The sequence below is a fragment of the Annulohypoxylon truncatum genome, assembly GCF_022578515.1.
Source record: "Annulohypoxylon truncatum strain CBS 140777 unplaced genomic scaffold F4807scaffold_16, whole genome shotgun sequence".
In the NCBI taxonomy this organism is placed as follows: domain Eukaryota; kingdom Fungi; phylum Ascomycota; class Sordariomycetes; order Xylariales; family Hypoxylaceae; genus Annulohypoxylon; species Annulohypoxylon truncatum.
In genome coordinates this window covers 683,532-702,474 of record NW_025953802.1, presented here as the reverse complement: position 1 = coordinate 702,474, position 18,943 = coordinate 683,532, and the positions used below count along the sequence as shown (strand labels likewise).

Here is an 18,943-nt window from a genome sequence, read left to right as displayed (position 1 = left end):
GGTCCGTGCAGAAGCAGCGTTTCACATAATACATATATGCATATTTAGGTAAAGTAGGTATGTATAAGAATGCATCCCGCTTGAATTGGATTTATTACATAGTACGTATGTCAGTAAACATGCTTAAGTGCATATATGGATATGTATATAGGCAGATAGGCACTCAATTGATTGACATTCCCCGGTTATTGTCATTGCATTGAGACGCTTAAAGGAAAGGAAGGATTCAGATTTGACTTTTGCTTCACATTTGTTGAGAAGTACAACAGACAAGGTAAGTTTGGTTCGCCCAAAACCTGATTAAGTGAACTTGGACATTAATAACATGATCTAGATAATCGGGAGCATTTTCTAATAAACGACCCAATTCCAAGCCGATAACATGCGAAGCTTTCTCTTTTCCCTGTCCCTCGTGGCATCCATCACCTTCGGCGCCCTAGCCTCGAACCCTTCCGAGCTCAAGATTGACGTGACTCTACCGGTGGAATGCGATCGAAAGACGCTGAAGGGCGACACTATCCAGGTGCACTACCTGGGTACGCTTGCTTCCAATGGAAAGAAGTTCGATGCCAGTTACGATCGAGGCACTCCCTTCAGTTTCACTCTAGGTGGCGGCCAAGTCATTAAGGGGTTAGTCGGCGAAAATAGAACCTGAGCAGCAGTTCGCTCCATCATAACGAGGTCCTAACACGCATATAGATGGGACCAAGGTCTTTTGGACATGTGTATTGGCGAAAAAAGGCAAGACGATATCCTCTTCCACATGCCCCGATATTGTCGGCTACGACGGCACATGAAGTATCACCACCACACCCGATGGAAGCTGACAGCTCATCAGAACTTTGACCGTTCCACCCGAGTTCGGATACGGGAATAGGGCCGTCGGACCAATCCCAGCGGGATCTACGCTTGGTATGTAACAAATCGAAAGGGCCTGAGGATGAATGAGTATAGCATCTAACACAAGCCATGACCGCTAGTTTTTGAAACGGAGCTTATGGGGATTAGAGGTGTCCCTAACCCTGAATCTATCGTCACTAAGGCGAGTAGCAGTGCGAGCTCAGCTGCCAGCTCAGCCTCTGAGACGGCTTCGTCCAAGGTGGTGGAAAGGGTTGCGAGCAAGATTGAGGAGGCCGCCGAGGCCGTTAAGACCGTGATCGCCGATACTGATGATACTCAGGAGCACAATGAGCTATGAGCCATACAAGGCATGTTGTTGTCCTATCAGGCAATGCCGATATGGGACAGGAAGCTAGCAAAGCACGACTGCTTCCGAACCTAGCATACCTAATTATTCTTCTAAGTCGGGTGTCACGTATAGGTTAAGTATCTAGGTAGACTTGAGGCTCTATCTACGAACAGGATGCTTAAGCCTCAGATCCCACCTACCTACCTGGGTACCTGGGTAGTTAGGCTCTAACATGCTGGCAAAGAAAATGCTGAATAATTTGCCCCATAACTCAATTGCCGGTTTTCTGCAGGTTTAGTGGATGAAGCGGTGTATCCTTGGTATGTGGTTACCACTATGGCTTGTGGCGGGTGGTTGGAGATAATTCGGGTTAAAGTAGACTTTATTATACTATACATGATTATCCTGATTAGTGTAGACATGTTGCGTGGACACTGACTATCCACCTAGAAGGTACGCTACACCGCAAGTTCTACCGTCCGAGATGGAGTCTACGTACATCGAGAGAAGTGCGAGCTGCACTGTGAGGGGTACATTAGAACATTTTTTGACTTCCAGTCAAACTCTTAAAACTTAGAACAATACAACATTCCTATCCTCCTTAATCCCATCTATCTATTTCTTATTCTCGTTATCTGACAAGTACCCGTAGTTGCGCTATTTTTAGTTTTATCCTCAAATAGTACGTACCTAGTAGGTAAACGTTAATTTTCGTCTCGGGTGGGCGACGAAAACACGCAACTGTACATCCACACATCATGATTATAGAGAGGGAGAGGAGGCAGGAATTGAGTCCAGAGGTCTATGTCTGTTGAATCATAGAGATTTATGTTATAAAGTTCCAGAGTCCACGCCGAATATAGATAGCCATCTACCCTCTCTCATCATGTTGCTCAACTAAAGGCTTCAACATCTTCCAAGACAACCATACCCAACCATACCACTTACATACGGAGCCGCCTTTTTGCCTGTAGTTTTTATATCTCTTTTACCTCTTCTTCTTCCTCCTCCTCCTTCATCTTCAAGAAATCATAGGGTAACGGGGCTTCGGCAATGCGCACCCTCCGAGCCATCCTGCCTCCGTTGAATTTTATCACGCTTCACTATGCCTACTTCATTATCGTCCCCCTAGCCTCGTCACTTATATTCTGGGGTTCCTCGGACCCCAAGTTCAGCATTTCTTATGTTGACAGCTTATTTTTGGTCACCTCTGCCATGACAGAGGCTGGCTTGAACACTGTGAACCTAAGTCAGATGACCACTTGGCAGCAAGTTCTCCTCGTATGTAAAATCAGCAATTCTATTCGCCCCCTTAGTCTGTTGAGGTTCTTAGAGCCTTTCCTGTGAGCGGGCTAAGAACATGCTTATCTCCACTCATGCTGGAGATCCCTCAATTTCTCACCTGAAGATATGATCGCTGACTCTTTATCGCAGTGGCTTCTGATCATCATCGGGAGCTCTATATGGGTTTCAATCTGGACTGTCCTGGTAAGGAAGCATGCCTTCGAGGCGCGCTTTGAAGAGATCGTGCGTAAGGAGCGGAAGCGTCGTCTTGAGAGACGGAACGCGAGCTTGACCCTTCTCCCTATTGCCCACAGGCTTAGGACTTTGGGTAGAAGTAGCAGGACGATGCCAGAGAGCGGCAGCACGGTTTCTCCTTGGGAACAACGCCCCGCTACGAGCCATCCTGTCATATCTCAACCCAGCGACAGAAGACTTCTCTCCCCCGTTGTTCCTCTGCCAAAGGAGGCTGGCATACATGATATTACGATGTTCGAATCGCAGTCTGTCTCCTATACCAATGGACCTATTTCCCAGCGCCGTAGCTTGCCCCCAACAGAATACGTTATGCCAAGTTCCACCGCTGCAGACCCCGAAAGGGGCAACCCGACAGTGGCAAGCAATATTGAGCATGTGGCATTCGTTGATGATGTTGGCGCTAGGGCTCGATCTACATCTATTGCACCCAGCGGCACTACGGCTCGTAGACATTTTTCAACTACCGACACGGTCGTCGACCGCCACAGCTACTTGAGAGCGCATAAAATCGGGCGCAACAGCCAGTTTCATGACTTGACAAGCGAGGAACGCGAGGAGCTTGGCGGTACCGAGTATCGAGCCCTCAAACTTCTCGCCATTGTCGTCCCAGTCTATTTTTTCTCTTGGCAAATTTTCGGATGCATCTCACTCGGTGCTTGGATAGCAAATAATCTGCCGCAGCCCGCCGAAAATAATGGAATCTCGCCTTGGTGGAATGGCATCTTCAATGGTGTCTCTGCTTTTAACAATAGCGGCATGAGCGTGTTAGATTTGAACATGATCCCCTACGGAAGCTCGTATTTTGTGCTTATTGTCATGGCAGTAATGATCCTCGCTGGAAACACAGCCTATCCTGTGTTCTTAAGGTTAGCCCTGTGGTGCAGTTGTAAGTCTTATTCCCTTGCGTCATCTCGCACCCGCTCGAGAGATCCCCTATTCTTTAGCACAGTTGATGGAGGAGTCGTGAGAACGCCTGGATCCTCTAGTATCCTCACACTTTAACAATTAATCGAATGATATCGGAACCACCCTCCTCTTCCATCTAGGTATTCTATGCGATCAGAAGGGCGGTCGGCTACTAACATAAGGCGCTGCAGTGAAAATCCTGGAGCTAGTGACATATCAAGAAGACTTAGTAGAGTGGAAAGAGACACTTGAATATATCCTCAAATATCCTCGACGTGTCTATACGAACCTATTCCCGCCGCGACAAACATACTGGCTCGTTTTTATGCTCTTTGTGCTTAATGGCACCGACTGGGTGGCATTTGAAGTACTTAACCTTGGAAACTCTGCTCTCGAGCAAACCCCTCTCGGCTCTCGCATTATCGATGGGCTCTTTCAAGCAATTGGTACAATCTAGGCTAGCTCGTGTGGCGCCCACTAATGCTGACACGTTCAATAGCCGTTCGCTCAGGGGGGTTTTATGTAGTATCGATCCCAACACTATTTATCGGCCTACAGGTGCTTTATGTGGTCATGATGTTCGTCAAACCCCCTGTCTCTTTTTTTCAACCTCCTCACCTAGCTCGCAACCCCTTAGCCCTCCCGCGCATACAACGTTTGTGCTTCTGAGAATATCTATTCGGAGCACCCGTGGTTAGCAACGAAGTGGAGCTTACTTTATCTATAGGTATATCTCGGTATATCCAGTAGTGATTACGATGCGGCATTCAAATGTCTATGAGGAACGATCACTAGGAATATATGAAGACGATCCCAATTATCGTAACGCCCTCGCTCGTCCTATCTCTCATGGCCAGCCAGGAAGCAAGGCTCAGTCTCTGAGTAGGGTGATCCGTCTCGCATTTGCCGAATGGTACGGGGTTGGAGCGGCACTAGATCAACGAGAAGAGAGCCGGATTAGCTTCATCGGCCATCAAATTCGCGGACAGCTCTCGCATGACTTGTGGTGGCTGGTCTTGGCCGTCCTGCTTATTGTTATTATCGAGACGAAGCACTTCATGGAGGACCCAGTCACGTTTTCGGTATTTAACGTCGTGTTCGAAGTGGTATCTGCGTATGGATGCGTCGGTATTAGTATTGGACTGCCGACAGAAGCGTATAGTTTTAGCGGTGGACTCTACCCGGGAAGCAAGTTGGTCCTCTGTGCTGTTATGGTAAGAGGACGGCACCGAGGATTGCCGGTTGCACTTGATCGTGCTGTCCGACTTCCTAGTGATGACATGCATAGAGTCGAGGAGGAAGATCACCAAATACGTCAGTCGATGTCAGCAAGAAGACCAAGTGTGGACGATATGAGCATCACATGATTAATGACTAACACTTGCCAAGGGGAGAAACGGATTTATGACCTCTAATGTTTTTTCTTCTTTTCCCTACAGAAGCTATCCTATCATATAAAGCACAGTATTAGATATCATCTTTGGCATTCGAACAAACTAGCCAAAGTAGATCTTTGAGGAACTTTTGTCAAGACAACTGGCCTGTCTCCGGGATGTGCATTCTTATGGAGAGCGTTACGAATCCATGAACAGGTAACCACCTACTTAGGTATTTAGGTAGCTAAAATAGTAGTATAGGATGGATCAGATCTACCTAGTATCCCTCCAAGATACTTAGTGTCGTTATTATAGATTTCCCATCTGCGCATGTAGTAGTACATTAGGTATTACATAATATGTAATAATTCGTACAGCCGACGCCAACTCCATGCTTGTCTGGTATCATGTGAATATTACAAGACCTTTACACACTAACAGCCCAAAGGAGCACGGTACCTAGCTTGGAAATTTATAGGTCTGATACCTCATTAGGTCTGTATAGCAAAATATAATTAACCTATAAGCTAGATTGTAAACTTCGAGTGCTTGAACCAGCGCTGGATTACCGACACGTTAAACTACGGCGGATAATCGCAGCAAGTACCAGGCAAGACCACTTGTGATGCTCTCGTATATTCATATGCACTCGTAAATCGTTCTCATGATGTACATATGTTTTAATCGTCAACCGAAGAACAGCCTCGTCTGTCTCGGGTCAATTGAGTTTGATGCTCGGCTCCGTTTCCTCTCACCGCCGCTCTTCAATCGCTTGGGAACTAGCGTATCACTTGTAGAAATTGAACTACGTACATGGTCTCGCTGGACCGTATCCCGGATAGTCTGTCTCGAAAGACATAGGTCAATGTGATCGTTAAACAGCCGCTCGTCGGTTGGCTGCGGCCGGCTACAGACCGGACATTCCCACCACTCCTCGGGCTCCTCAGTTGGTGCCGCTCTCTTAGGATTCGGAACAATCTCCTTCCCATGGCGACGGGCATCGTTGTTCTCCAGCTGGACTTCTATCCCATTGCTATCAGGGGTCAACTGACCATGACCGTCATGGGGGTTGTATTCCAATATGCCTTGTTGGAGATCAACTGCTCGAGTGGTTTGGCTTGGCTCTTGATCGGCCACTCCGTGGGACGCAACACTATTAGCAAGAGTCCTTAAAGGCCGCAGTCCGAAAAAGGCACGAGTGTCAGGCTTTTTGGTGCTTAGGAGATGCGTGCACCGAAGGCCCATCAATCGTAGCTTCATACCCGGTATGTCCTGTTCTAACTTCGCCAGGATGGGCAATGAATGGTTATACAGGTCGTCTGCGTTACATATGGCTCTCGGCGTCACGACTTGCCTCGTCAGGACTTCGTACGTATGCAGCTTCACCTTTAAGACTAGAGTTCGGCCTTTGCATTCGGCTTTCCGCATGTCCTTCTCTAGCTCTTCGGCTGTCCATCGCAGTTTTTCTCTGAATTGTGCTGGGTCAGACATATCTCTAAACGTACTCTCAGTGCCGACACTTTTCCGCTCATACTCCTCCGCAGGTTGCACATCAGTTCTACCTAAGCCTAGGTAGCACATGAGCAGAAATTCGTTTGTTTTGTCACCGAAGAGCTGTCGCCTGTAATAAGTTAATACCTCATATAAGTGGGCAATGCTTTTACATTGTGTGGTATGCTTTCCAAAGCGAAACATAATCGAACTAGGTAAGCTTGGAAGGAAATTAAACGTACTGGACTGATGTTAGTCTCCGTATGACTGAACCATGCAAAAAATAGACGAACGCAATCCTGATACGATGCGGAATGCACTTTATACATACCAAGAGCTGACGGTGGGGATAAACGTCACCGCACGTTTTGATACCTATCTCCTGTAGCTCACGCTCTAGGACCCGTCCGATTCCGTTCACCTTTCGGGTGGGCAAATCCCGCATGAAAGTCATGATGGCGTTCCGATCGTTAGGTAGGATATACTGGCCATTAGGCTTGTTCATATTAGAACAGATTTTGGCGAGCTTCGCATTTGCGGCAATGCCAGCAGATACGGTAATTTTCGTTTTGTCATGGATCTCATCTCGCATCCGTTGAACGGCTTCCTCGGGTGTCAAATCGGTCTCGGCGCAGTATTCGGTGATGTTGAGATAAGCCTCATCTATGCTAGCACTTTCGAATCTAGGATCATACTTTGCCAAAACCTGTCGCACCTCCTGCGCCTTAGAAGTATATTTGTCAAAGTTGAGAGGGAGGAGGAGTAGATCGGGACAAAGCTTCTTAGCGACGAAGCCGGCCATGCCACTTCGGCAGCCAAACTTGCGTGCGACGTAGTTGCAGGTAGTCAGCACACCACCTCCGACGGCGAAGGGCAGATCTTTGAGCTCGGGTCGGTCGAGCTGTTCCACGGCGGCGTAAAAAGCATCACAGTCGATATGAACGATGTGCTGGGTTAAGTCACGGGTGAGCTCGAGCTGTGTGATGAGTTGATCGGCCGCGCGAAGTTCGCGGGCTAAATCGAGCTTCTCTAAGCGACGCTTCTTTTCTAGGATTTGACCGATTTTTTGCGTCAAGACCTTATCCTTGACCTCTTCATGATTGAAGTACTTGGACCCCTTAGACGCATTGTAAATGATATCGGAAACCTTGGACTGGTCGACGGAGTCTTGTCCAGCTTTGGTGAGAGAAGGTCCTAGGAGGTGGTACTTGAGGGTGTCGTGTTGACGCTGATGTCGACTTTGGTGATCATCTTGTTTCGAACTGTTGCTACCGGGTTCTTCGGACTTGGTCGTTTCCGACAAAGCAAGCCTCTCGGCCATTCTCATTCATTTACTTATTCTTATTTACTTATACCGCAAGCTGAAATATATTCCCAGATAGAGGAAATCGACGAGGGCCTCGATACATCCCTGTCATGCTCGTTTCGTGCGCTGTAGCTAGGTATGACTATCATGTATCTAGGAGGTATGACTGCAACAAAGTAGATGGGATTCAATTAATGGGTAAATCGTGACGCGCCATTTCCGTCGCGACACCACGTGACCGCTCAGGCTATGCTAGGGGCAGTGGGGGTTTCATTTATTGGAAGTACCTGCCTATTTAGAAAGTCCTTCCAAGGTTGTGCTTACCTAGGAATGCTAAACCCACTAACTCACCTGTATCTAAGGTATGTGCGCAGCCCTGGAGGTAGCACCTGGCTCTGTATGGCATGAGGACCACCTATCTAATGTCGTCCCGGAATCTCCCGGAGCTTACACTTCACCACTTACAACTGTGAAGCTACAGAATATATTCAACTCAATATTCAACTCAATCACTTCCGCCGTTTTCATCTTGGTCTGCCTTCACCTCATCGTCACTCTCGCTCTTCCCTTCCAGAATCCTACTCACCGAATCCTCTAGCAGATCTCCGATGACATTCTTGTTCTCCTGATCACTTCTCACCATGTTCACGATCATCTCCTTCTCCTTCCGATCTAACTCATCCCGCAACCGCTGGATGTCATCGATGCCAGCTATCACGGAGTTCTCTAATGCGTTCTTATTTAGCTCCATCGCCTTGATCTTACTATCTAGCTCGTAGCACATCTCTTCTAATTGGCTCGCACGTCTCTGATCACCGAGTGTAGATGCGAGCGTCACTGCTGACTTAACTAAATCCTGGATCCCGCGAGCTGACGTCGAAATCCGGTGGACAGCGCTATGCCTTAGCTTGTTTGTCGCGAAGAGCACCTCTGTCAGCGGCGCGCCGCCGGAATTAAATGCTTCCCGAGGTATCTTGTCTGCCTTCTTGGCTAGGAGACGCGTCCACTTAGTCAATTCCATCGAACTGGCGCAGTCCCATTCCTTGCCCGAGAGGACGGTTGGTAACCACTTCTGCACGAATTCAAAGCAGCTTTCTTCAAGTATGCGTTGGGTTTCGTTCAAAATAAGATGTTGTGTTTTGTACGGGATATAGGTTGGATACAGCGAAGGTAGAACTACCGCCTGTCGCGGAGCTGCCTGTTCAACGCCTAAGAAGCCTGTCTTAGCAATGGACAGTATCTTGTCTCTTTCCACGCAGAACACCTCACTGGTCTCGTTCTTGGTATCCTCCCCAAATTCATCTTCGCTTTCTCCGTCGATGTGTTCTGCACTAGCAATTTCCTCAAGTGCCTCGGCCGCAGACCTCGCAGCATCGATCTCGGATGTTTCACGCTGCACTTCCTGATCCGGCGAGGAGTGGAACAGTTCGGGAAATTCGACCTTGGCTTTGAGCTCTGACTCGAACACGCGTCTTTCTAGCAAGTCGCGAAGGATCTCAACTACTTTCTCTATGCCGAGGTCGTGGGTTAGTGACCCTAGTGCCCATGGCCGCTTCACAATCTCTTCGCGCACTTTCTTCGGTCGTCGCAGCTGTGCTTTGTCGCCGGCGAAGATGGCTCGGCACGCGAGGTAGACCCGCCGTTTATCTGCCATTTGGTGTGGCATTTTCCCCACGGCTTATAAGTTGATGTATACATTCTATGTCGATGGTACACCATCACGCTTCAATATTGTAAAGTAGCTAGCTATACTCGAGGTTGGTTGGGCAGCCATGCAGTGCAGAAAACCGCACGGCAGCATTGGCTACCAACTCTCCGCACCTCTGAATTATCATGCATTTGTACCACCTATACTAGCAATAGGCAAAATTAGCAGGTCCTGATAGTCCAAGCTTGTCGGATGACCGCTTCGGCTTTTGCATATCATGAACAGAGATGGATAATTTTCATGTCCATAGTAAGCGGTTTTCGGAAGATCTCTAAGATTTAGAGCAGCGAGCTGAATAATGAGACGTGGCAGCGCTATCCAATACCTAATTAATCCACGCCTATGAGATCAATACCTTTATAAGCACGTCAAATCATCAGATTTCGCAAACAACAGAGCGACTCTATTAAAGTGGTAAAGCTAACCCAAATGTTGATTTCTAGTCAAACCACCCACTCGACCATTGAATAATTGTACATATCAGTTTGTACTAAGCTTATATTTATATGTCGTGAATGAAGACCCCTATTCCATCGACGGGATGTTTGGGGCGCTTGTGTCCAAGACTGCGACACTTAAGTTAGGTAAGGCAAAATGAAATATGCCATTATTATCAGCTCGAATCGTCGTCTTATTAGTCTTCACAACGTTCACTCCAGTGTATGGGCTGTTGATGCCGTATGGGTCGGCAGGTCCTGTAAGAATAATCAACTCCCCGGTTATTCCTGGCGCTAGCTTCTCGAATGACAGCTTCACAGGGACGTCATCACCATCCGTCGAATTATACACTGCCGCTTTGAAGATGTTCCCGCCTGTCCTGTTATTCTTGCCGGCTACGTAGTAGAGTGGGCTGAAGTCCGAGGTCGTTGGCAATGTTTCAGTCAAGGGGTGCGCTGCCAAAAGCTGTTTGCGAATAAAATCAACACAAATATTCTATTGGAATCTTGGACGATTCTTATGACGGAAAAGAACTCACTTCCCAGACGTACCAAGACGTCGACCTTGTAACCGAGTCGGCAGTAAATTGTATCATAGTTATCGGCCATTGCCAACGGTTCACTATCAAATACAATTAGTATTTACATGAGAAGCCAAATCCAGCGAGGAGCTTCATCGCTAACATAGTGGAGCCCCCGAATAAAGGTGAGACGATACTTTCCGTGTTCGAGGGGGCAGGATAAAAGGTGATGGATCAAGCAAAGATTAGGACATACTGTTTCGGATGATCGGTGCCTATGACACGTTAGTACCCCTGGTAAAGATTTAGGTATTCTTGAATAGGTTGAAGAACATACGTATGATGCCCCGATGATTCTGTCCGCATTACGTTCATAACCGATGAGAGACACTGCTTCGCCGATGGCCCCTATCCACCTATACGGATATTTGAGTTAGCGAGAATTTGATCACATACTTCCTTGTGATGTACTATTTGATATGGCCAGGTAGTCTCATCTACCTTAGAAGGGCATCTCAAGAGTATGGCGACTAAAATTCGGGTAATAGAGACTTACCAAGGAAAAGGCTGCTGAGGACCATCCCAGCCGGTGCCACCGTTTGGGTGGACCGCCGCCATCTCGCCGATAAGGTGAGGTGTAGTTGCGTTGTCAAATTTCGAAAATTCTAACACGAGTTCGTCCGGCTCAGCATACACATGATAGTCACCACCTGCAGCTTTGGGAATATTGTACCCGTCAAAGGAGGATCCTGACGAGATAACTTGGATGTCGGGATATGCCTTATTGATTGCGTCAAGAAACATCGGGAACCGATAGTTCTTAAACGTTTCCCACCCTTCTGGTGCCCCAGCGAGCCAATCCTCGTTTCCAATCTCGACGTATTGGAGACTCCACGGCTCAGGATGACCTAGCTCAGCCCGGACCGAACCCCATTTCGAGTCTGCTGGCCCGCGGACGAACTCGATCTGATCCAGTGCGTCGTCAACGAAAGCCTGCAATTCGGCTTGCGGAGTGATATCCCCGTTCAAGGAAAGGCCGTCGTATACGGCCAGGACTAAAACCAAGTAAGAACCAAATAAGACGCCGATGACATGAGCAGGATGAAAAGTGCAGAAATCAAAGCTCACCAACTTCCATTCCCAAATCCTCCGCGAACTCTAGATATTCCACCAAACCTAGGCCATTAGTTTGCTGATATCCCCACACTCCGGAAAAGCCAGGTCGGTTTCTTAAGGGGCCAAGAGTCTTTTTCCAATCCCACCACGTCCTATTTGTCAACCCTTCAAGCACTAGAACGTTTGTGAGTAACTGGTTTGTGGAAAGTTCTTTTATAGGATGGTAGAGGGAGGTATCCACGTCATCCACGTCACAAGATAACGACAGGCTAGCAAACATATTTGAAGCACGATGTTGGAACATGGAGAATGATTTAACGAAGGTGAACACTTACTATTACCTCCTGGAATACGGAAAAGGGTCTTGGTTATAAATCTTAGCACTGTGCTCTGAAGTGTCACCCCCCTAGAGATTACTTACAGGGTGCAGCTGTTCCAATGCTTCGGCAATATCACTACGCATCCCGTTCTTCCGACCCTTGTATGTGGGAGGGAATAGACTAATCAAGTTGAAATCAAGAGAGCTATTCCCCGCTCCCTGCGATTTGTAGCTATTAGCGTATGTGTGCGTATAGTTTTACGGCGGACCGTTATTCCACTTACTGAGGCGTCGAATGTGAGCACGAAAGTATTGTTGGAACTCGGAGCGTCTTTCGAAGGTGTCAAATCAAAACCATGCTCTATCCACTGGTCAGGTCTAGACCGGGATTGGATCGACGCCGTCCCAAACACCTCTCCCGTGATATTGGATTGCAACGAAGCCACGAATCGGCCAGAGTAAGCGCCCTTGACCCAAAACGAACCGCTGTACTTCTTGCCGGCTTTGACGTCCATACCCCAGTAACCGTCATTCTGAAAGCCAACCTCGCCCTGCTTCGTGGTACTAGCAACGTTCATCGAAGTAACCAGAACGTCGGATAATGGTGTACTAAGATTCCTCAACGATAACTTGGCATCATTCACCGAATGCCATGCATCTAATGTTGCAGGAAAGCCTTCACTTATCTGAAAAGCTCGGTTGCGAATCAACTCAGCGTAAAGGCCCCCATCACCTGAATTATTAATGTCCTAGTTACGTGAGCCAAGCGCCGTGTCAGCTATGTAAGGAGTCAAAATAGGGAAATACGCACCTCATGTAAAAATCCATACTGATGACCATTTGTAGCATTGCCACCTGTCGAGCTTACAGAGATGTCAACGGCAATACATAAGGAGACCGCATAGGCAAGCGTGCCAGCCAATGCAGACAGCTTCAAGTACACCATAACAACGAATAAGGCCGAAATACTGTTATTGCAAACACCCACTCAGAGCCTAGCACACAACATAGGTAATCCATATCCTTGAGAGACCTGACCGACCCTTATAAAGCGAGAGATCGTGAGTTTCAACAAAGCCAAGACTACGCCATAGACCCGTACGTTGTGTAGTAGATGGATAAATTATCGCCTAGGTCAGGCCGGCCATGGTGTATATGCGGACCTATAGGATGTCGTTCTCGCTACCAAGATCCGGGTACGAGCTCGTGAGGTATTCTGCTCCCACGATGGTAATGGTGTCTCGGTTACTCCAGGACCGAGTGTAACGCCAATCCAACGACGCGGATTGGAACCAACTCCTCCGGCGGAATGAGACCGTCCTTGGCAGCCGGGGTAGGGAGTCTTAGCTGGGATATCGGGTGGTATCGAGTAGACAGCACTAAGCGGAATAGTTACATTTACGCAGTATTCTTTTCGGGCATCTTACAGTACATAGTAGAAAATGCCCGAGAAGCCATCATCATTGGTGGTTTTATGAGGGTGTATACCCCAAGTCTTCAGATTCCCGTTTCCCACACCTCACGTTCCGGGCCAGCGAAGAGAACAGAGAAAGCGGTTGACATAAGAGACCATGCGCAATCATTATGACACTACATATTATGCATACATTCATAACCTGGCCCTCTCTTTACTGCCTAGTAGGCACGTATGAGATATGTATATGACATACCTGGGTAGACCGTCAAAATGGGAATTCGAAACGCTGTTCTATCCCGCGTAACTCACTGAGTCAACCCATTCAAGCGCCGCCCTCCCTCTTAGCGTATTCTTCCTCGATAGCTTCCTCATACCTCTCCTCGGCTGACCGAGGGTCTTCGTGAAGGACGCCCTCGGAAATGAGCTTCTCGGGGGGCGGTCGGTGAGAAATCTTCTCGTTGAGCGAATCGGCACGCATATGTCTCTCGAGCTACATATATCATAACGGTCACTATAGTCTACTCTTGCTGTGATGTTTTCGAGAAAAGGTAAGTTGTGAAGAGGAGGTAATGGGGAGAAGACGCACCTCTTTCTGCTTTTCCTGTAGGCCTGGGGCAGCGGTGGAAGCAGGCAAGATGTTCTCTGTGACGGATGAAGTTAGGTCAACTATTTATACTAGGTATGATATAGTGGTGCGAGTCTCGTGCAGATGCGTACTCTCGACAAGCTCGGATCGGTCAGGCCGCTGCTTTAGGTGTTGTTCGAGCGAGTTCCTCCGCTCGTTATTAGGGCGGATTGGGGAGATTGGGGTCTCGTCGACTGCGGACTTGCTATTGTCATCGGCCATCTTGGTTGTATTTGATCGTATGTCTGGATCGTTGAATTGCTGAATTGCTAGACTGCTGGATTATCGGATTGTTGTCCACGACAAAGTTGCTTAGGTATGTAGTATGTATTAGTTTAAAGCATGGAACAAGGGACTTTTATCATGTGGGGAAGACCTTATTAGTTGCATACCTCCTTCACATCATAAGGTACATCACACCACATCAATAAACAATGAAAACAAGAAGGTCAGCTGAAAGCGTCAGGCGTTGACGAGCAACAGCGTCTCAGAGCTGGCGGGGTTACTACCTTGGCAGGTTACCAGGTTGCCAGGTTGCCAGGTGGCCAAGTGGCCGCCAGGCAAGGTACACTCTACCCCGCACAATCCGCGAAAACAACCTTGCATGAGCAGCACTAGCTTTTGCGACAAGGTTAGGGAAGTCACGTACCTCAGGGTACACAATATCATGTACCTACCTATCCTATTATAGTTGACCTGGCAGCTGCACTCGCACCCCTTATTTTACTTTAGGTAAGCTAGATAATTCACTCCCATTGGAAAATAAACATCAATTAGCTCCCTATGCCGGCATTAGGCAAGTAATAGGTTTACAAGGGCAAACGGTGATTAGGTACTTATGTAGGGACCCTTTTATATACCATTGCAGTGAGAAGTTTCGAGACCCCTTGAGTAGGTACGCTATGCTCGTAAAAACGTTCTTCTAAATATGATCATAAACTTAAACATGAAAAGATAATCTCTATTTGAAACGAAACTCTTCGATCGATATATAATACCCGTGCATTTTTATACATATTTTAGAGAGAAAGTAAAAATGTACAACTTTTATGGAAGGATATTGTAGTTCGTCTTTCTTAACACTTGGAAAAGTTTTTAAGGGGTAGGGAGAAAAGAATTAAGCTCGGATTATTCCTTCATATAAAAGGTTATTTAATACTCCAAAGTATAGCTTTAACATATGGTATCCATTGTATATGTCGCCGATGATAATAGTCATCAATCTAGTATCTAGTGTAATTAATGGCAATTCTTATCTTCGGTGAGGGTATAGAACATCTCGGGACAGCGCTTTCTAGAGACAAGGAGATGCTGTGTCCCTTTTTATCAGGATGGAGTAAGCTAAAAGAAAGAATAAGGAGGGACACCGTTCAAAATGCTCATCAAGGTCCCCAGAAAACAACAAGTCCTATATCAGCGGGATGTTACTTCCCATGTCTACGACTGTAGTATTTATCGGACTGCTATCAGGTTGAAAGGCATATGGTTTGTCAGAGAAGATGTTTTGCTATGTTTGAGATTTCACGTACACCACCTGTACTGCAATTGTGTACCGCTACCGGACGCCCTCTCATCGTATAGTTGCCGCCTCGGCTCAGTCTAGTGTTCGATTAGCATGGCGTGCGATGTGGAAACTGCCTACCTAAGTAGACGCAGTCTTATTCGCCTAGTCCATTTCTACGATCGCAACCATAAACTATCTGTGTGGACCCCTTTTCACGATAGGAGTTGGATTCGTTGGCGGTAGCTGTTGACCCCCACCTGTAGCTCATCCGCCGGCTCCGATTCTCTTGGTTGGGGGGGTTCTGTTACTATGGGGCATCGGGGAAAGAGTCTAGACAAACTCGCACACACGCATAATAGGCGCAGGGGGAATAGACAGGATGAGCTCCCGTTGGACCTGATGCCAACTTGGGTGGGCCGCCATGATTATAAGCCAGACCCTGACTTTCGGCCTGCGAATAGAGTGAGCGGGAAACAAGCCCTAAAAACTACCCAACATTGCGATCCTTTCGGTTCCCTGAGAAGAATGGATACAGAAGTATCACGAGCTTGTACAGTAGTTCCGTTCTTGCGTTAGCTAGTGGCGGTATCGGCAACTTTGATGTCATTGTGTATCTGGATTCGGGAAAGCTACTTTGAACCTTGAAACTCATCAAGCTGCATGAGCTGGCCATGCCTGTCCTGTGGGATGGCATATAAGGGACTAATGGTACATATTGTGGTCGCCGTTGGCTCTACTACTCTTTCTCCCTAGAACATCCCCATCTGTAGTATTTGTAAGGGGCACCATTAAGCATCGCACGTTGACGGTCTACACATAAACTCTAGGCTAGTCTCTCAACACGCGGCGCTCAACGGTTCATACTCCCATTTTTCAACTTCCGCCATGAGCGTTGAGCAAGGACTAACACACGGGGACCGACCCGAACCCCCTTATCCTCTACATCACTCCGTCGTCAACCGCATTGACTCTCAGTATGCGACTTTCTACAACAAGCATATATATAATAATCAACAAGTCCATTTGCAACCGATAGAAGCATCACGGGCAAGCGGAACTCTAATCCCTGGGGCCGGCCCTCTAGCCCCCGTTGCCCAAGTAGAAGACTATTTCATCTCGCGTGAGGAGACGACTGGCCCGAGGGTAAGAGTTCGCGCCTTCACGCCTCATGGTGAAAGGCCTGAAGGTGGTTGGCCTGTCTGTGTATATTTCCACGGAGGGGGCTGGGTCCTAGGGACCATAGATACCGAAAATGTAATTGCGACAAACCTTTGCGCTCGCAGTAAATGTGTTGTCGTCGCTGTGGACTATAGGTCAGTTGAGCACTTCGTCTCGTGACGGGAAAATACGGTGAAAGGAGAGCTGCTGATACCGTTATTTGTAGATTGGCCCCCGAGGATCCTTTTCCCGCTGCGGTTGACGATAGCTGGGAGAGTGTCCTCTGGGTCTTAGGCGAAGGAAAGAAGGTCTTGCACCTGGATACGACCAAGCTGGCCACCGGCGGCTCTTCAGCGGGCGGGAATCTAGCTGCGATCATGTGCCAACGCGCCGCAGCACTCGGAAGCCCAAATTTCTCTTTACAATTGCTTTCGGTCCCGGTGACGGATAACACGGCCGACACAACGAACAGTGTATCGTGGAAGGAGAACCAACACACCCCAGCGCTTCCAGCACCTAAGATGATGTGGTATCGAAATCACTACCTTCCTAACCAGTCGGATTGGTCCCATCCCGAGGCGAGTCCATTGTTATGGGAGGGCGATTGGTCGAAACTACCGCGCGCCGTTATCGTCGTTGGCGAGCTGGATGTTCTGAGAGACGAGGGCCAACAGTTTGGGGAGAAATTGCGCAACGCAGGCGTCGCTGCTGACGTGCATTTGATGAAGGGTCAGCCTCATCCCTTTATCGCGATGGACGGCGTTCTAGATGCCGGAAGAGATGCGATCACGTATTTCTGCGACGCACTCAGGGAAGCAATGTACCCTACGTTGGATCCGGTGTCTAAGTAGGCATAGGTAATTCGGCGTCCTTTTCAGGTTATATTGTCGAAACGTATACATGAAGACGAGAAAAAAGTAATCAAAACAAATGCATGGTTCTCCTTGGAAAACCTTCTCTCTTAGTAGACTGCTTACCCCTAGTGAGTAGTACTAGAGTCATGGAGCCATGAATAAGTTGCTCAATATAGTTCATACAAAGCCATACCTATATATGTGCTTTATGATACTATTTCTCATAGCTGAGGTTGATACCAGATGTGATTCGCGTTAGAACTGAGAAGGTACCTAGCTCGATACCGAGGCCGTGATGAGAATTGCTTAAGTTATTTCATCTAGATTGCCTTAGATGCTAGGCGAAGCTGGATGGTGGAACTGAGACGCATTACTATCTAAGCAGGTACCTAATGATTTCGCCTGTTCAGAAGCGCATTCTTAGAACCCGTTCTTAGGGTTCGATCAACTAGGCCCGTGTCGTAGAAGACAGCCCTGTCCAAAGTTAATAAGTTGCCGTGCACTCGATTTCGACATCGACATTGAGCGGTAATGTCTTCACCGCGACACAGCTACGAGACATTAGCAATTGCCAGAAAATAGTTGAATACCTAGTTTGAGATTCTATCCGACGGTTGGTTACTTACGTTCTGCAGGGTTTCACTTCACCCCAGTACTGGCTGTACACCTCGTTCATAGCAGCGAAGTCATCCATATTGGAAATAAAGACGTTGACTTTCACCACCTTATTGAGGTCGGATCCCGATGCCTCGAGGATCGCGGCAAGGTTCTTGATGCATTGGTGCTATAGGGAAAAGAAGCCAGTCAGCATGCCCCAGCTCACGACTTAAGTCTGGTGTTCCAACTAACAGTGTGCACCTTGATGTCGCCATCAACGATTTTCATGGTCTCGGCGTCCATGGGAACAGCGCCGGAGACGAATACGAAACCGTTAGCTTTGATGGCTTGGCTGTAAATACCAGCCAGAGGCTTCGGCGCCTTTTCCGTCAGAACGGCAGTTTTTTCGGCCATTGTATGAGTGGTGGTGGTCTGGTCCGGAGAGGATATAATTACAAGTGTGGTATGTAGTCTTCGGATAAGATAACCAAGTCAGTAGCACGGCAGGATGGACAGGGTGCTCAAGCAAGCTTCCAAGGTTGATAGACGGAGACTTGATACCGCTATAAGCACGGGGGAGATGGTGCCTACGTCGGGTATGTATCCGACGAAAGAGGGGGAAACCCTGAAGAGCCTTGCTTTGCGCTCCGTATCGGCTAGAAGCCTGCAACCCCAAAGATGCATGAATTGATGAGATAGGATATAAGCGACATAAGAGGCCAAATCAGAGGCCAAATCATGGGCTAGCCACTTACCCCCAACTTACCCCAACTACCCCCAACAGCGCCTAACCCCCACGTATACCGAGCGTTTAGTTGCATTACTATGTACCTAGTAGTTAGTAGATGCAGATATGTAGCTATGGAAGTACTTGTGATAA

At 47.8% G+C, this 18,943-nt stretch overlaps 8 protein-coding genes across 8 annotated transcripts; 3 read left to right on the top strand and 5 right to left on the bottom strand.

Moving 5' to 3' along the window:
- The first annotated feature begins 88 nt into the window (after positions 1–88).
- F4807DRAFT_426350 (uncharacterized protein) lies at positions 89–1,794 on the top strand. Its single transcript, XM_047998045.1, has 5 exons — positions 89–274; positions 335–630; positions 700–741; positions 839–912; positions 981–1,794. Exons 2-5 carry the CDS (start codon positions 383–385, stop codon positions 1,196–1,198), a joined length of 582 nt encoding a protein of 193 aa, XP_047854321.1. The 5' UTR covers positions 89–274; positions 335–382; the 3' UTR covers positions 1,199–1,794.
- F4807DRAFT_426346 (TrkH-domain-containing protein) lies at positions 1,770–5,392 on the top strand. Its single transcript, XM_047998044.1, has 5 exons — positions 1,770–2,470; positions 2,624–3,614; positions 3,826–4,080; positions 4,134–4,212; positions 4,362–5,392. The coding sequence occupies exons 1-5, from the start codon at positions 2,243–2,245 to the stop codon at positions 4,999–5,001; spliced, it is 2,193 nt and encodes a 730-aa protein (XP_047854320.1). The 5' UTR covers positions 1,770–2,242; the 3' UTR covers positions 5,002–5,392.
- F4807DRAFT_426337 (IMS-domain-containing protein) lies at positions 5,382–8,003 on the bottom strand. Its single transcript, XM_047998043.1, has 2 exons — positions 6,834–8,003; positions 5,382–6,631 (listed from the first exon to the last, which is right to left on the bottom strand). Exons 1-2 carry the CDS (start codon positions 7,826–7,828, stop codon positions 5,698–5,700), a joined length of 1,929 nt encoding a protein of 642 aa, XP_047854319.1. The 5' UTR covers positions 7,829–8,003; the 3' UTR covers positions 5,382–5,697.
- A 122-nt stretch (positions 8,004–8,125) lies between these two features.
- F4807DRAFT_90313 (uncharacterized protein) lies at positions 8,126–9,756 on the bottom strand. The gene is made up of 2 exons (XM_048003636.1): positions 9,077–9,756; positions 8,126–9,016 (listed from the first exon to the last, which is right to left on the bottom strand). The coding sequence occupies exons 1-2, from the start codon at positions 9,471–9,473 to the stop codon at positions 8,313–8,315; spliced, it is 1,101 nt and encodes a 366-aa protein (XP_047854318.1). The 5' UTR covers positions 9,474–9,756; the 3' UTR covers positions 8,126–8,312.
- Positions 9,757–13,232, bottom strand: F4807DRAFT_90673 (glycoside hydrolase family 51 protein). The gene is made up of 10 exons (XM_048003637.1): positions 12,720–13,232; positions 12,193–12,657; positions 12,011–12,127; positions 11,925–11,952; positions 11,602–11,763; positions 11,030–11,528; positions 10,811–10,889; positions 10,730–10,748; positions 10,492–10,574; positions 9,757–10,418 (listed from the first exon to the last, which is right to left on the bottom strand). The coding sequence occupies exons 1-10, from the start codon at positions 12,852–12,854 to the stop codon at positions 10,041–10,043; spliced, it is 1,965 nt and encodes a 654-aa protein (XP_047854317.1). The 5' UTR covers positions 12,855–13,232; the 3' UTR covers positions 9,757–10,040.
- A 415-nt stretch (positions 13,233–13,647) lies between these two features.
- F4807DRAFT_467612 (uncharacterized protein) lies at positions 13,648–14,313 on the bottom strand (the record flags this gene model as incomplete). The annotated part of the gene is made up of 3 exons (XM_048002510.1): positions 14,043–14,313; positions 13,912–13,967; positions 13,648–13,815 (listed from the first exon to the last, which is right to left on the bottom strand). Exons 1-3 carry the CDS (start codon positions 14,170–14,172, stop codon positions 13,648–13,650), a joined length of 354 nt encoding a protein of 117 aa, XP_047854316.1. The 5' UTR covers positions 14,173–14,313.
- Positions 14,314–16,244: 1,931 nt separating this feature from the next.
- F4807DRAFT_90264 (alpha/beta hydrolase fold-domain-containing protein) lies at positions 16,245–18,082 on the top strand. The gene is made up of 2 exons (XM_048003635.1): positions 16,245–16,767; positions 16,839–18,082. The coding sequence occupies exons 1-2, from the start codon at positions 16,340–16,342 to the stop codon at positions 17,461–17,463; spliced, it is 1,053 nt and encodes a 350-aa protein (XP_047854315.1). The 5' UTR covers positions 16,245–16,339; the 3' UTR covers positions 17,464–18,082.
- Positions 17,707–18,783, bottom strand: F4807DRAFT_90255 (L-PSP endoribonuclease family protein Brt1). The gene is made up of 3 exons (XM_048003634.1): positions 18,316–18,783; positions 18,093–18,250; positions 17,707–18,017 (listed from the first exon to the last, which is right to left on the bottom strand). The coding sequence occupies exons 1-3, from the start codon at positions 18,475–18,477 to the stop codon at positions 17,951–17,953; spliced, it is 387 nt and encodes a 128-aa protein (XP_047854314.1). The 5' UTR covers positions 18,478–18,783; the 3' UTR covers positions 17,707–17,950.
- Positions 18,784–18,943: the final 160 nt, after the last annotated feature.